The 16,277-nt window shown below is 44.1% G+C and overlaps 1 protein-coding gene across 1 annotated transcript in view; it reads right to left on the bottom strand.

Annotated features, from left to right (window-relative positions):
- Positions 1-16,277, bottom strand: part of LOC127411877 (dynein axonemal assembly factor 9-like) — a 57,453-nt gene that overhangs the window by 21,282 nt on the left and 19,894 nt on the right. Inside the window, exons 9-24 of the mRNA XM_051647723.1 lie at positions 9,357-9,412; positions 9,114-9,249; positions 8,899-8,980; positions 8,781-8,817; positions 8,608-8,692; positions 7,340-7,416; positions 7,169-7,213; positions 6,980-7,025; positions 6,782-6,890; positions 6,619-6,689; positions 6,395-6,445; positions 6,159-6,249; positions 5,970-6,073; positions 4,752-4,898; positions 4,558-4,643; positions 4,310-4,411 (exon numbers count right to left, since the gene is read on the bottom strand). Coding sequence (XP_051503683.1) covers positions 4,310-4,411; positions 4,558-4,643; positions 4,752-4,898; positions 5,970-6,073; positions 6,159-6,249; positions 6,395-6,445; positions 6,619-6,689; positions 6,782-6,890; positions 6,980-7,025; positions 7,169-7,213; positions 7,340-7,416; positions 8,608-8,692; positions 8,781-8,817; positions 8,899-8,980; positions 9,114-9,249; positions 9,357-9,412 — 1,325 coding nt within the window. The remainder of the gene's footprint in view (positions 1-4,309; positions 4,412-4,557; positions 4,644-4,751; positions 4,899-5,969; positions 6,074-6,158; positions 6,250-6,394; positions 6,446-6,618; positions 6,690-6,781; positions 6,891-6,979; positions 7,026-7,168; positions 7,214-7,339; positions 7,417-8,607; positions 8,693-8,780; positions 8,818-8,898; positions 8,981-9,113; positions 9,250-9,356; positions 9,413-16,277) is intronic.

Genomic DNA, 16,277 nt, shown 5'->3' with positions numbered 1-16,277 from the left:
TTACCTGGCTCCTGCCGCCCACCATTAGATTGTCCGAGGAGGGGAGAGGAGGAGTCTCGTCCCCGTAGTCCTCCGGACCCAATCCCGTGTGGGCGTGTTTGTGCCACAGCTGGGCGCACAGGGGCGGGGGGACCACTGCTGGAGCGCCATACCTGCAAAGATGGAACGGTGGACGGTGGTCGTGACGATGGCCGTGCGCACCGGACATGTGACCCAGGGAACAAGAAAACCGCTCTTTTGTTGAATTTTTGGGTACCACAGCCTCTTGGACATACGGCGAAATTAAATGAAAATGAAACAAAAGATTCTCCTCCCGGCCCTCCACCGGGGGATGGTCTGCTCACCAGCTCCAGAGAAGCGGGTCTCCTTGCCCCTGGGTTGCCTGTCTCAGGGGTGCTTCGAAACCTACCTCGGTTCTTGGCTGCCGGCCGTGAGACGGGTGCCGTCTGCTTCCTTCGCTTGTTCCACGCCGGGGCCGGGCCAAGGGGGAGGGCTGCAGCGGATGCCCTTGACAACGAGCAGATGGGGTGCGGGGTCTTGAGCCGCGCTGGGGCAGGATGTGCTGTATGGCCTCCGTCTGTTGCTTCACTGCCGAGAATTGCTGGGCAGAGTCCTCGATGATGTCACCGAATAGGCCAACCTGGGAGATGGGGGCATCAAGGAACCGTGCCTTGTCAGCCTCTCGCATCTCAACCAAGTTGAGCCAAAGGTGGCGTTCCTGGACCACCAGGGTGGACATCGCCTGCCCGAGCGACCGCACCGTGACCTTCGTCGCCCAGAGAGCGAGGTCGGTTGCCGAGCGCAGTTCCTGCATCAATCCCGGGTCAGAGCTACCCTTGTGCAGTTCTTTTAGTGCCTTGGCTTGGTGTACTTGCAGGAGAGCCATGGCGTGCAGGGCGGAGGCGGCTTATCCAGCGGCACTGTAGGCCTTAGCCGTCAGGGACGATGTAAACATACAGGCCCTGGATGGAAGTTTCGGGCGCCCGTGCTAGGTGGCGGCGCTCTGCGGGCACAAGTGCACCACGAGCGCCTTATCCACCTGGGGGATCACCGAATACCCCCTGGCTGCTCCGCCATCGAGAGTAGCGAGAGCAGGGGAGCTGAAAGACTGGGACCAGGCAGTAAAAGTTGCCTCCCACGATCTTGTCAGCTCCTCATGCACTTCCGGGAAGAAAGGAACGGGGGCGGGGCGAGGCCGTGGGCGGCGCCCAGAGCCCAGGAACCAATAGTCGAGCCACGAGGGTTCAGGGGAGAGCGGAGGGTTCCACTCTAGCCCGACACTCGCGGCCGCCCAGGAAAGCATGTCCGTCATTTCTGCGTCGGCCTGGGACTGGCGACCAATCCCAAAGGAGGAAGCCCAGTCGAAGCCTCTGCGTCCGACTGGACGAGCCCACTCTCCGATGCTGCGCTCGATAACTCGTCTTCTTCCTGGGCTCTGAACGAGAGGTCGAACTCGCCCTGAGACGAGCCGGCGATCTCGTCCGAGCGCCTGACCGGGGCAAGCGAGCGTGCTGGGGAATGGGATACCCAGCGAAGGTGGTCCCATTGAGGTCCCCAAATCGCCCCCAGTGCTAACCGGCACGGCCTAATACCCATAGATAGAAGCACAGAGACGGGGAGCCGCTGGGGTGGCTTGCTTTCTTACGAATGCCATGGTCATGTTCTTGAAATGAGGACAAGACCCATCCACGAACGATGTCTCCGCGTGGGCAACGCCCAGACACGTAAGACAGCGATCGTGGCCGTCAGAAGCGGAGAGATAACGACCGCAACCAGGAATAACACACAAACGGAAAGGCATCTTTAAAAAGACCTTCCGTGTGTGCCGCTCTTTTAGAAAGAAAATATACTCTTTTTAGAATATACTCTTTTAGTTGTTTCTGCCGATGCGCCCAGGGGCATTCTCTGCACTCCAAGGGTGCAGAGGGGGAGAAGCAGCTGAAATGCAGAATCCAGCAGATGAGGTGAATGAACTTCGTGGATGAATTCAGCTTCAATGAATAGAACCGCTTGGCTTCGAAGAGAAAATCTGAATGAGTGGTTGCACACCAGCTCCTTTTATACCCGTATGTCCGGGGGAGTGGCATGCAGATTCCGCTCGCCAATTCTCACTGGCCTTTTTTCAAAAAAGCAGAGGTGTTTGGGGCTCCCAAGAGTGACCCCTAGTGTCACTACATCGACACAACATCGAGTGAGTGACAGATAGGGAACAATATTTAATCAGGGCTCGACATTAATGCTTGTCTGGGATAAGTTGATTTTTGAAGGGGCAAGTGAAAGAGAATTTTACTTGCCCGACTGGACAAACAGACTGATTAAAACGTCAGTGACGAAAAAATAACCAGTTTGATTTGTGATGGCCTTATTAGAATGTTCATATTCTTATTCTGCTGTTGAAAGTAATCCAGAGCATGTAATTTTATCATTCGCAAGTGATCTAGTAACAGCTGCACCCTGTTTGATGACAGGCAGTGTATGTGTGTGTGCTGAACGTGCGTGTGTTCCGAAAATGCTCGTGCTAATGCGCACCTGAACTGTCAAATAAATTTCAAAATTCCGCCAAAATGCCCGTCTTGGTGAGGTATTCATGTAAACACAGAGAGTGATGTCTAAAGTGAACATAAACAGCAGAGAAAAAAGCAGATTTGTATTAAAATGTCAGACTTGTAAGTATAAATGTAAGCTAATAGACCTGCTGCCGTCTAGTGTGCCATTATTATAATCAAACAACCATAACAAGAAAACAAGACAACACTCACTGCTCTTGACTGAATAACTTTAGTAGCTTTAAAAAGTATTAATGTATTATAATCATACAGTGAAGACCAGAAGTACTTTTATGTTTTATTTCATTCTAAATGTTTACTTGAATACTTGAAACTTTTAGTTATATTATTTTTAATATATATTTTATTACTGACAGTTTACTAGTCTTGAATAATTACTTAAGAACTTGAAACCATTCTTCCATAATTAACAAATTAGTTAGTGTTATTATTTGTTGTGGTATTGAAGCTGGTATTGAGAATCATCAAATTTCACTACAGGCTACTGACATTTTGGTATTGTGATAATGTATAGCCTTTATTGTACATGGTAGATCTTGCTGCAATAACATGATGAAAAAGTAGATCTCAGTCCATAGAAGTGTGAGCATCCCTGCTTTTAATGGTGGCAATGGAGGCTTTTCTTTATTTGACTGCCATACATAACATAAAATAATTATTTTATGACAATAGCCTCCTCCCCTACCCAGTGCAGTTTACATTTCAAGTTCAAGGAAATCCACTGTTAAAAAGTTTTTTATTTTTTTAAAGTTCAATAAATCCATGATGTTTCCAAAGTTAATGAGTAATCGTGTTAAATAATCATGATCTCAATAGTGACCAAAATAATTGTGATTATGATTTTTGCCATAATCAAGCAGCCCTACTATATGAAGTGGGATTTTGTACCAATAAGATTTTACAGCTAGACAGTGCAATGGGACCAAGATATAAGTCAAATGATCGACAAAATGTCTTGTCGCATGTCAAGACTGGTTAGGTCAAACATATTGGACAATGCATGCGTGTACATTAGGTGTGTAAATCACCAGTTTTATCACGATACGATCTTATATCGATTCTCTTACCCAGCTTTCCGATGTTTGCCGATTCCTCAAAGTCTACCATGATACGATTTTGATTAAATTCGATTCAGGGGCCAGCGTTCGATATTATGTGCATATTTTACACAATCAGTAACATTTATTATCTCACAAATGCAACCAAAATATAACTTTTATATTTTATTGAACTCTCTGAAAAATGCAAATCAAGTATCCACATTGGGACTTCCACAACAAAATAAGGAATATCGCGGCTTTTTGGCCATTTGAATTGGTTGAATTGCTCCATAGTGCTTTAAAATAGGAAATTCTCATGTAGAATTCAAATGTGTTGCATGCGCCACGTGCAATCGCACATGTGATCAGCTCTGCGCTATTCTGTCACCGGAGCTCACATCCCTGTTGACGCACAAACACAGAGAGAGCACAGCGCAACTTCCGTGCACATCCATGTGGCCACATACGGTGCAGCATATTTAGCGCTTATAAAGCAAGGTGAATATCATTAGGTTGCTGCATTACCTGACAAAAATGAGTACGGATGTGGCTGGCCTGAGAATTTCAAAATAAAAGAGCATCTTAAAAAAAATGCACAACGATGTTTACGCATTGAATCATGACATCGTATCGTTGGTGTTTTGATCGATGCAACAATCCAGATTGATGGATCATTACACCCCTAGTGTACATGTCTGTTACCTTTCCTGCTCTGGTAGCAGTGGATAAGCAGTCTTCAGAACAGCTTTGTGGCTAATTGCTGCTGGAGCATGTGTCTCATGAAGCTTCAACAGCCTGAAGTACCTGAGAGGAAAGGGATCATCAGGTACCACCATGTGCTACATCATGATTTCTACCCAGTACCTCTGGGCTCAAGTACAGAACAAGACCTCAACAAACCAGTTCCCATGCTGTTGGCTGAGCTAATGCAGAATGAAGTGTTAACTCACATGCTCTTGTGCTCAGGGCTCAGCTGATCATGTAGAACATGTTGCACTCTCAGCCCAGAGTCTGACTTACGCCAAGCTGGCAGGACCTGCAAATCACATCACAAGTCATTTGCAACTAAACACTAAACAGAATACAACAACTATCCACAAAAATCTAGATGTTATAATTGTATGTGTATGTATGTATGAGGTACCTGTGAATAGAAGCTTTTGTAGCTCTTGGTTCTGGGCAGTAGCGCAATAGCCAGAGAGTGCTCATTGCTGTGCAAAGGGAATGGAAGGTGTGGTAGCAGAGAGGTCTGATACTCTATAAACAGCATTGACATATCAGACAAAGAGCCCTGTGAAAACAATACATTCATTTGACTAATGCAAACCATCACTGATGACAAAACATTTCACAAAAATAAGTTTGTTATGCAATAAATTATAATAAAAATAAATAAACAGATATACTGTTCAAAGTTAAGACAAGTATATGGACACTTTCAGGTTGTCACACTTTGTGGAAAATTCCCATGGTTAATGTGATGAACTACCCCTGTGGCTACTCTGCTAGGACAACCGTGTGCACTTAGGAATGGATTTCATTGTATCCAATAAAAATTGCCTTGGAACAAGTAGGTTAAAAAGAATAGTTCACCCAAAAATGAAAATTCTCTCATCATTTACTCCATCCCAGATGTGTATGACTTTCTTTCTTCTGCTGAACACAAATGAAGATTTTTAGAAGACTATTTCAGCTCCGTAGGTCCATACAATGCAAGTAAATGATGACCAGATCTAAATTCCTATAGACATAAAGGAAACATAAGAGTAATCCATAAGACTCAAGTGGTTAACACCATATCTTCAGAGGCGATTTGATAGGTGTGGGTGAGAAACAGAAAAATATTTAAGTAATTTTTTACTCTAAATCTCCATTTTCACTTTCAGATGTGAAAGTGAAACTAAACAGGCACCACATGTGACTTTCAGAAGTAAAAGTTGAGAGTTAGAATAAAAAAAAGGACTTAAATTTAGAAATAAAAAATTAAGTTTCTCACTCACACCTATCATTTCACTTCTGAAGATGTAGATTTAACCACTGGAGTCTCATGGATTACTTTTATGCTGCCTTTATGTGTTTTTGGACCTTCAAAGCTCTGGCCACCATTCACTTGCATTGTATGGACCTAAAGAGCTGAAATATTCTTCTAAAAATATTTTATTTGTGTTCTGCTGAAGAAACATAGTCATACACATCTGGGATTACATTAGAGTGAGTAAATGATGAGAGAATTTTCATTTTGGGGTGAACTATCCTTTTTAAAAAAAATTGCAAAAATGTCTCAGAAATGTGAAGTTAGTCCAAATACCTTTTGGGGCCACAGTATATACTGTATAAATGTGTGAATGAGAGCATTGCTTACCTCATCATGGAGTTTAATGGTGTCGATATGACTCATAGAGAGTGTGATGGAGCCATGATGTGGATGTACAAACAGGATACCCTCAGAGAAAAACACCAGCTTCCCTAGAGGACAACAAAAACATTAGAAAAACAATGCCTATACACAATGACTGCTTGAATTGACCTTCCTATAGAGGTAAAATCTGACCTTCCTCAGGTGTAGACAGCAGGCTGTTGGAGAACATATAGGCAGAGTCTCTCACTGTCAGAGGAATGCCTAAACATGTACTATTCACTTCCTATAATTATACACATACACACACACACACACACACACACACACACACACACACACACACACCGGTATTATTGCAGGTATTATACCAGGTACCTTACAGTTAGTACACATGCAATTGTATTGTGATGAAACTTAAAAAAAGTAACCTTCAGCATAGTCTGAGCCTGTTCAGACATTCGCACATCAGCCTCATCCACCTGTAACATACAGAAGTCAATTAATCAAAAATTCTGTATTTAATCAAACATATCTTCTGAAATGTCCACAGGTACCACAAGCACAATTTCCTATGTAGCTGACCAGAAATGTAAATGTAAGTGTGTGCATGTAGAGAGAGAGAGACAGTGAGAGCACTGTAAAAAGCATATACCAGCCAGCAGACATGGCGAGGAACTGAGGAGGTGAGCACAGTAAAACAGCAGTCTGAGGAAAGCGCGCCATCTGCAGGACATGAGATGCCTAACAATCTTACATGCCCAGTGTTTATCAGTACTGAACATCCAACTGAATACTCACACAAATCAAATTCTTACCTCTCTGCTGAATGTAAACACTGGAGTCTAGAAAGGACTCAGAGAAAACTACTGATCCCAGGTTTCTTCCACACTGGAGTTCTGGGATATCATACACCACCATGGAAGCCTGTGGAGGAAAAAGGATTCAATCATTTAATACAAGCTGCAGTACAATCATAACCTGCAGCCAGGCTGGAAAATAATTCCTATACTCACAGTTTTAACCAGAAAGCGACTGTCCTCATCACTGAGTGGAATAATTCTGTGTGTAGGGATATTGTTTATCATTTATGAACAATATTGTCATAAATTAATCAATCAATCAAAAGAGCAGAACAAATAAAATGTATAACACAGTGTAAACTGTGAAGTAATAGCTGTGTGTGTATGTTTATAGGAACTCACATTCCAACATTGTTCACCGCCTGTATGTTAAACACTGCTTTGGACCTGAATTAAAAAGAATGTAGAGATAACAACACAAGATGAAAATGTTTATAAAAGCGAGGTCTACATATATTCACTTAATAAATTATGTCTTGAAGCCATGGAGTGTCATTTATTTGTGCGGCATACCTGAGAGCTCCCTTGTACTGAATCAACCCAAATTTGTCCAAGGCCAGCTGAAATGTTTGCTCTGCTACATCCTTTGCCTTAAAAAGAGTTATGTGAAAATTATTTTCTAGAACAGATAACATGTCCAATATTCTTACAAAGGTCACGTTAAATGCAAAGTGTGTAATTCCTGCACCACCAATGGGAACAAATAAAACTGCAAAAAATAATGACTGTTTTAAAACTAGTATCAAAAACTCCCCCATCTTCCATTGCTCATCCAAACAGGCAGTCTCACCCCAAACACACATCATTGTTTGAGCCAATGTGGATATTTATGGCGCAGCCAGGCCTCTCAAACAGACTGCAATTGACCCTTCAATAAGCCCCACCTTAAAAGTGTTTCTTACCAATCCTATCTTAGCAACTGTTGCTGTCCCGGCATTTCTCTGACAAGTGTTTGCTTTTTTTCAACGAGAGTCTATGGGAGTAATGTGTGTTTGAGTAGTTTCAAGCAAGATTTGATAGAAATTTTAAAAACGTTGTTGCTGGGTCACCTGTAATATTGAAATGAGGTACATAGAGAGGATACTTGCAATGTTTTTTCTCCCTTTTTTCAAATAAATTGTAGCCCTCATTCCCAAATGAACATGTATAACATCAGCAAGGTCACCTACATTTGCTCAAAGGTACATTAAAGCTAATAACTTAACATTAATTCTTTCATGTATTGATTCAGGTCAACAAAGGCAACAGTAAAAAAAAAAAAGTTTACAGCATCATAGTGAGTGTCTTATGGGACGTTATGAGTAGTTCTGTTCACTTAACTAATGTTATCAGGTGTGTAATCGCTATTAAGTGACACTTTTCTCTTTTCAAGTGACTGTGATTGTCAATTCTAATTCAAAGTCTCCAGTTTTCAATAAAATTACTGTGTAACAATTTCTTTTACAAAAAAAAAAAAACAACGTCAGAAATGTGCTTTAAAATGTCACTCTTAATTCCAGCCCATGTAAGAATATTATCAATTCTGTTTGTTAGAATATTTTTCCAAAAACCGCACTGTTCACAAAGTTCTACAAAGCTTGTCAGAGCGAGCAATGGTAACCAAGGGGGCGGAGCGTAGCGAAGCGTCGATTCCGTTTGGTGCTGCTAGTGCCACAGAAATTACTCAATTCACATTTACAATTATTGTGGTCCAGTTTAAGTACTGTATTTCTGAAATGGTAACTGTTTACCCACATTTAAATATTGCTCTCTAATGTTAAATTGCTAGCCTAGTAACTTACCTTACTAGCACTGGAGTTGATGGAAAAACATTTGATTCCTGCCAGTACAGACTGAACTGCAGCTGAGTAGATTTGTGAAAGCAGCCTGTAACACACCACATCTAACTTTAAAATCAATCCAATCAATCCAGTCTCATCAAAACCACACTACCAAAGATTATTAGAGTGCTTACTGGAGCTCAGTGCTCTTCTGCTGGGTGTTGTCATTTCCTGTCAGATTAGAGAAACCAGTAAATTTACAATAAAACTCAGGGAAATTCTGGTAAAGACATTTTCCAGAGGTACACTTACCCAGGTATGGGACGTGAGAGCTTCCAAAGAAATAGGTTCGAGCACAGGCCAGTGGCCCTTTTGGGGCCACGCACTGTAGCAGCTGTGAGAGAGATAACAAATAGACAATCATAGATCAAACTTTTGGAAACAAATATACATAAAAAAAAAAAAAAAAAAACAATGTAAATTGAGTGTTGTAAACTGTCATTATGCCACTGTGTGGCGACTCTCACCATGTGTTTGGTGACGCCCCCACTGAGCCCAGTGTTGCGGACCTGGTGGCCTTCAGAGGGGAAGGTGAAACAGTAATTCTCCAGATCTTCCTTAGCTGAGTGACTCCCAAACAAGACAAACGGCTGCCTACTTTTACTGGGATTCAGCAAAACAATATAAAGTTCATCATCTTCCTGACAAAGAGAAATAAAATTCCTGAAGGAAGTCTGAAAAATAAGAACTAGTGTAAGTCATGGAAGTACCTCGTGTCTGTGATATTGCTGGAAATGAGACCATGCGAATAATATGTTCTGAAAGGCTGGAAGACACAGAAAATATCAATAACTGCTCTCCAACACAACATCCTTTTCAATGACTCTTAAATTAGAACTGAATGATGGGCAGGTTTTATATTACAATCAGACAGATCTGTACTAGGGATGCAGACAGTTGACCGGTTAACCGGTTAACTGGCATTAACAATTTGTTTGACTAATACTATCGGTTAAAAATTAACCAAGAGGTTAATTAAAGCAACAACAGAGAGCTAATTTGATTGGTTTAACATGTAGGGCATGTTATGGACACATGAGGGTGCTGTTAACACGTAAGACCGGACATACACCATGCGAGTTCTGATACTCGGGAGGTTGTGAGCCCCGGCACACGTTACAGTTTATCTGAAAATCGTACAGGTGCAATTGTAAACAACACAACTTTACGACCTGGTGAATTCCGGAGATACTGCACGTATTTTCGTGCAATTTATCATTATAAAACATGAAGCCAGAGGAGGACATTGCTTTGATCCCTCATAGCTTGCGATTTAGAAATAAAAAAGAAGACTGGCATTGGGGCAGCATTAGCTGAAAACTCATTTGCCAATAAAACAAAAAAGGAAACTTATTACAAATGATGTCCAACAGCGGCCTGGGTAGCTCAGCAAGTAAAGACGCTGACTACCACCCCTGGAGTTCACGAGTTCGAATCCCAGGGCACGCTGAGTGACTCCAGCCGGGTATCCTAAGCAACCAAATTGGCCCGGTTGCTAAGGAGGGTAGAGTCACATGGGGTAACCTCCTCGTGGTCGCTATAATGTGGTTTGCTCTCGGTGGGGCGCGTGATGAGTTGTGCGTGGATGCCTCGGTGGATGGCATGAAGCCTCCACACATGCTATGTCTTCGCAGTAATGCGCTCAACAAGCCACATGATAAGATGCGTGGATTGATGGTCTCCGACATGGAGGCAACTGAGATTTGTCCTCCGCCACCCAGATTGAGGTGAATCACTACACCACCACGAGGACTTAGAGCGCATTGGGAATTGGGCATTCCAAATTGGGGAGAAAACATTTATTTATATTTTTTCTAATATTGGCTATGGTGTTTGGGCCCCGCCCTTTTAGGCGCAAAGCTGTCCACTATAAAAGCACGTGCACAAACACCATTCCTCAGAATTTTCTTCCTTCAAGACAGCGATTCATCTCTTGTCTAGAAGCCCTCAACTGCTTCGCCATCAACTACACGAGTCAGCTGGCAGAATCTTCACGGCAACGAGAAGACTCTCTGCTTCCCTGCAGTGTTGAAGTTTTGCTGGTGAACGGGCCACTTCAGCATCCTGATTCCCCGCAGCGCTTCGGCAGATGTTGTGTATCCTTATAAAGCAACTGTATATTGTATATTGTGTGTGTGTGTGTGTGTGTGTGTGTGTATATGTGCACACACACACACACACACACACACATATATATACACACATATATCACTTATGTGTTCGCGTCTTTTTAAAGATGTCATTCTGTAAGTGTTCCTTGTGAGAGAGGCACATCCCGCCATCAGATCAGCATGAGAGCTGCATTCTCTGTCTGGGCCGTGCCCAAGTAGAGTCAGCTCATGGAGACAGACTGCCCTCACCCCACAGTATCAAAGAAGAGGCGAGTGGGAGGGCACGTGAGGTTGAAACATCCCTGAGTCTCAAGATGCTGCGCTCATGAATCGCCCTCGCTCTACGGGACAATTCAGTCTCACACGCCCTCCCACCCGCATCTTTTGTCATACCTGAGGGGTCACATGAGGAGGCACGGTGGGGCCACGAGGTTGAGCAGGATGAATCTGAGGTGGACCTTGTGCTGGCACACACCACGTGAGCCCCTCAATCTCCATGCAACACGTCTATGCCGATACATTATGTGCGTGACCAGCTCCGGCCCTCCACAGGAGTGCACGGCCTTGTCTCGTTCGGCAGTTCTGATGCTGGGGATGATGACGATGTCATGTCTCTCGCTGCATCAGGCGAGTGGTCAGTGGATGATGCTACCGCCCCTCCCCCCAGCGAGGGCAAGGAGCGTGTATACGCCACTGACAAGGAGATGCTTCGTGTCCTGTCAAGGGTGGTCGAAAAGCTCGATATCGAGTGGTCTCCTCCAGAGGAACCTACACAATCTCACCTTGATGAATGGTTCCTGCAGTCTGGACGCCGTCAAGCATCCGCGTCTCACAGATCTGCCTTGATCTTCCCTGAAGTTCATAACGAACTGTCAAAATCCTGGCGCGTGCCTTATTCAGCTCACCCACGCAGCAATTGTATCCTCTCCAGTGTGGATCAAGAGGAAGAAAACAGTTATGCCCAACTACCCCCCTGAAGAGGTGGTAGTGGCACATTTCTGCCCGGCTAGTAGCAGGGCGTAGAACTCATGCCTCGTTCATATTTCTAAGCCGTGTTGACTAACGTCCGCACTGGCTTTAAGGGCATTCTCAACGGCGGGCCAAACTGGCTCAGCACTCCACACAATGATGGTGCTCCAAGTTTTCCAAGCTAAGCTCCTAAAACAAATGGACAAGCAAAGCTACGATCCAGAGACATTCAAAGAGTTCTGCACTGCTACGGACTTAGTGCTGCGAGCCCCGAAAGTCACTGCACAGGCCATTGGCAAGTCAATGAGGAACCTGGTGTTTTTGGATCGTCACATCTGGCTGACCCTCATGGAAATGCGTGACTCGGGAAAAGCCGCTCTATTTCATGCTCCAGTGTCTCCAGCCGGCCTTTTCGGAGGCTGTGTGAATAGAACTGCTAAGAGCTACGTCATGACTCAGCAACAATCACAGGCTATGAGACATTTTATGCCAAAACAGAGCAGTACTTCATCACAACCGGCTCACTCCCGCTCTGTCTCGGTCCAGCGCCCAGCTAAAAACTCCACACCAGCTGCCTCAGCCGCTGGTAAAGCCATGCAAGCCTTGGCCCAAACAAAGGCAGCCGCCCCAGCGCAAGCACTGCGCCAACGGGAAACTTTTTCAATAAAGGGCTTTCCCATTTCAAAGCCCACATATTTTGCACAACCGCTTCCCAATGGTGAGAGGCGCATTATATCTTGTAATGAATTACAAAGATTGAAAAAAGATTGAAACATTGAATAAGATTACAGCGCTCGTTGCACATGCATGACACACTCACACTTTTCAATAAAGGGCTTTCCCACTTCAAAGCCTCACCGCTTCTCAATGGTGAGTGGCGCATTATATCATGTTATGAACATACCAAATTGCCCTCTGTCCCGTTATGCGGATACGTGGCGAGCTCTTACTGGCATTCCGACTGGGTGCAAAAAAATTATCGAATATGGTTATACGATCCAATTTACACATCGGCCGCCCCGTTACAATGGTGTTCTGTCTTCCGTGGTTCCGTCCGAAGTCACACCAGTGTTACAAGCCGAAATAGATAGAGATGTTATACAGCTCACCATGGGAAATACCGCTGAGGAGGGATCTCCTCTCTGATGTAAGGCACAATCTGGCATCCCCAGCCCAAGCTATGGAACCTGCATGTGTGGCCCCTGAACGGAGCACGCTAAACACATCAGAACTGACGCATTAATTATGAACACCATTTTACAGGATAGAGCGCCATCCACGAGAAGCCTCTATGTGCTAAAATGGGATGTGTTCACTGATTGTTGTCTTTCACATGGCAAAGACCCAGTAAACTGCCCTATACATGAAATTCTCATATTTCTTCAAGAGTGATTAGATGCAGGACCCACTCCATCACTGCTCAAAGTTTATGTGGTGACTATATCTGCGTATCATGCACCTGAAGTCAGCGCCACTCTAGGCAAGCATGATTTAATCATAAAGTTCCTTAGAGGAGCAAGATGATTAAATCCATCTCGGCTACAGTCCCAACTTGGGACCTAACTTTGGTCCTAAAAGAGCTCGCAGGGCCCCCCTTTGAGCCTTTGGACAATGTTGATTTGCGAATGCTCTCCATTAAGATCGCACTACTGCTGGCTCTGGCTTCAGTAAAATGGGTCGGTGACTTATATGCACTATCAATTGACAATTCATGTCTGGAGTTTGGCCCCGTCTTTCAAAAACCACTGTCAAACCCAGAAAAGGCTATGTGCCTAAGGTTCTAACCACGTCCTTCAGAGCGCAGGTGGTTCACCTTACTTCCCTCCTCCATTTATTTTGGATGAGGAACAATCCTTGCATTTGTTTTGCCCTGTGTGGGTGCTACACACATATGTTGAGCACACCCGCCAGTTCAGAGAGTCTGATCAGCTCTCTGTGTGTTATGGAGGACACAGGAAAGGAATGTCCGTCTTCAAGCAGACTTTCTCACTGGATCGTTGATACGATTGCCCTGGCTTACGAGTTGCAGGGTAAGATCTGCCAATTGGTATTGCACACTCAACTAGAGGCATGGCCTCTTCATGGGCATGGACAAACGGTGTGTCCTTACAAGACATATGTTTGCAGCAGGATGGTCTTCTCAAACACATTTGCAAGGTTTTACAACCTAGACGTAATGTCTCTCTCTTCAGAAGTTCCCTCTGTTTAGAGCGCTTGCTATTTCGTTTGCCAAATATATACTTCCCCTTAAGTACGGGCTCCCCATCATTTTACACAACAGCCTGCATAAGGCCATTGTAATTTACCATAAAGTCACAAGCAATTTCATTATAAATAAACTTAATTCATACTATTTGGCTTTAGTTCATATATTCATTCTGAGTGCTCCCCTCCTGGCCCAACACGAGGGTCACTCACTTGCGGCATACTCATGTCGGTTGCGGGACTGCGGCGTCATGTTCCCTCTCTGGAAGGTTATGTCGTGTAGTGCGGCATGATGGGATTCTTTTCCCCATATGCGTTAGCGCGCAATGTCAAGTGTACGGAGTCATAAGGGAACACCCTGAGATGAAGGGAATGAGACATTGTGAATGCTGGCCGCACTACAAGGGTTCTTCTGAGGTGCGAGCAATGCACTCCTTGTCCCTAAGTCAGAAAATTCTGAGGAGTGGTGTTTGTGCACCTGCTTTTATAGTGAACAGCTTCGCGCCTTAAAGGGCGGGGCTCAAACACCATAGCCAATATTAGAGTATTGGCATTATTGTAGAGAGGTTTCAACTAGGTTGTGTGGAAGGACAACTCCCCATATGCGTTAGCACGCAATGTCTCGTTCCCTTCGTCTCAGGGATCCTAGGTTACTTACGTAACTGAGACATTTTCTAGCGCAATCCGTATGGCAAATGATTTGTTTGAAGAGCAGAAAAGAGCATGGCATTTCTGTAGAATCTGTGAAACAGTGATGTGATTGTGAACAATATGGGGAAAACAGTTTTAACATGACCATTTTCTCCAAATGTTTAAAAGCTTCATGAACACTCAGTTTACATTGATCGTGTGAGTTGTAACACCTTCTCTTGATTGGTCAACTTCAGGTAGATTGCCACATCGGCCTGAATTTTTTTAAACATTTAAAAAAATTATCGGGAGGTCATGAGCTGCTCGTAAGCCGCTCGGCTCTGCCTGTAATACCTCTCACATGATGCGAGCCACGATTTCCACGCAATCTCTCCTGACTAGAAAGAATCGGTCGGGAGCTCGCACAACAAATGAAAATCGCACCGTGTACACCCACCTTAAACCACTGTCTTCCTCTTAGTCTGAATGACAAGGGGTGCTTCTCATTTCTTTTCTTTTTTTTTTAAGATTAACATTTTTATTTGAGTCATAGAAATGACTAAGAAAAACAAAACACTTATACAATGAATTAACATTTAACTCCCACTACTACCCCTCCCCCTCCCCAATCAACAACCCCACCCGACCCCCTACGAACATCCTCGTAGTCTCACATAAGTACACACACACAGAAAAAAAATAATAAAATAAAATAAAAAATATATAATAATCATACACATCTCAAACTACTCTCTCTCCACAGTCCCTCCCCGAGAGTCCCCCAAAAATATCAAATAACTGCCCCATTTCCCATCAAATGAATCCCAGATCCCCAGCCTTCTACATGACACCTCCTCGAAAGCTGCCACCCTGCCCATCTCCTCGCACCACTCACGAAACAAGGGGGCTCCAGCTGACTTCCATCCTCTAAGGATAACCTGTCTGCCCACCATAACACCAGCCAGGATCCAATTCTTCATGTACTTATCTCCTACATCAATGACTGCCCCATCACCCAAAATACAGAGCCTGGGGCAAAAGGAGATCCGATTACCCAATGCGTCGGCCATAAAATTCTGGACCCACAACCAGAACTCCTGTATCTTACGACACCCTCAAAAAACATGAGTGGTGTCTCCATCTTCTAAATGGCATTGCCAGCAGGTGGGTGTGTCCTTAAGACCAAGCCTATACAATTTAAAAAGGGGTCCAATAAAATCTATGTAGAATCTTAAATTGCTTAAGGCGCACCCTTGCATCTCCAGATGCAGACTTGACGTTTTTAAGAATCCTAGCCCACACTCCCTCCTCCAAAAACAAATTAAAATCTTCCTCTCATAATCTTTTGAGGGAATTTAAAGCTCCGTCCCCCAGACTCTGAATTATCAGGGAGTAATACACTGATGCCTCATGACCTTTTCCAATAGCAGTAATCACCACTCCCAGAGTATCTGCCACTCTAGGGGGGTGCGTGCCACTCCCAAAAACAGTGCAGAGTAAGTGGCACAGCTGTAAATACTTATAAAATTGAGATCTGGGAATCCCAAAATTTTGAACCAAATTTTCAAAAGGTCTCAATACTCCATTCTCATATAGGTCTCCGAGTGTATTAACCCCCCTCACAATCCAATCTGACTAACAGAAAGGGGACTTATTAATGCATAGTTTAGGGTTCTGCCATATGCTCGAGGCTACGTTTAAATAAATATCCGAATT

This window comes from Myxocyprinus asiaticus, chromosome 21 (assembly GCF_019703515.2).
Source record: "Myxocyprinus asiaticus isolate MX2 ecotype Aquarium Trade chromosome 21, UBuf_Myxa_2, whole genome shotgun sequence".
Taxonomy (NCBI): Eukaryota; Metazoa; Chordata; class Actinopteri; order Cypriniformes; family Catostomidae; genus Myxocyprinus; species Myxocyprinus asiaticus.
The sequence above is the reverse complement of the archived record's forward strand: the minus strand, read 5'-3'. Positions and strand labels throughout refer to the sequence as shown.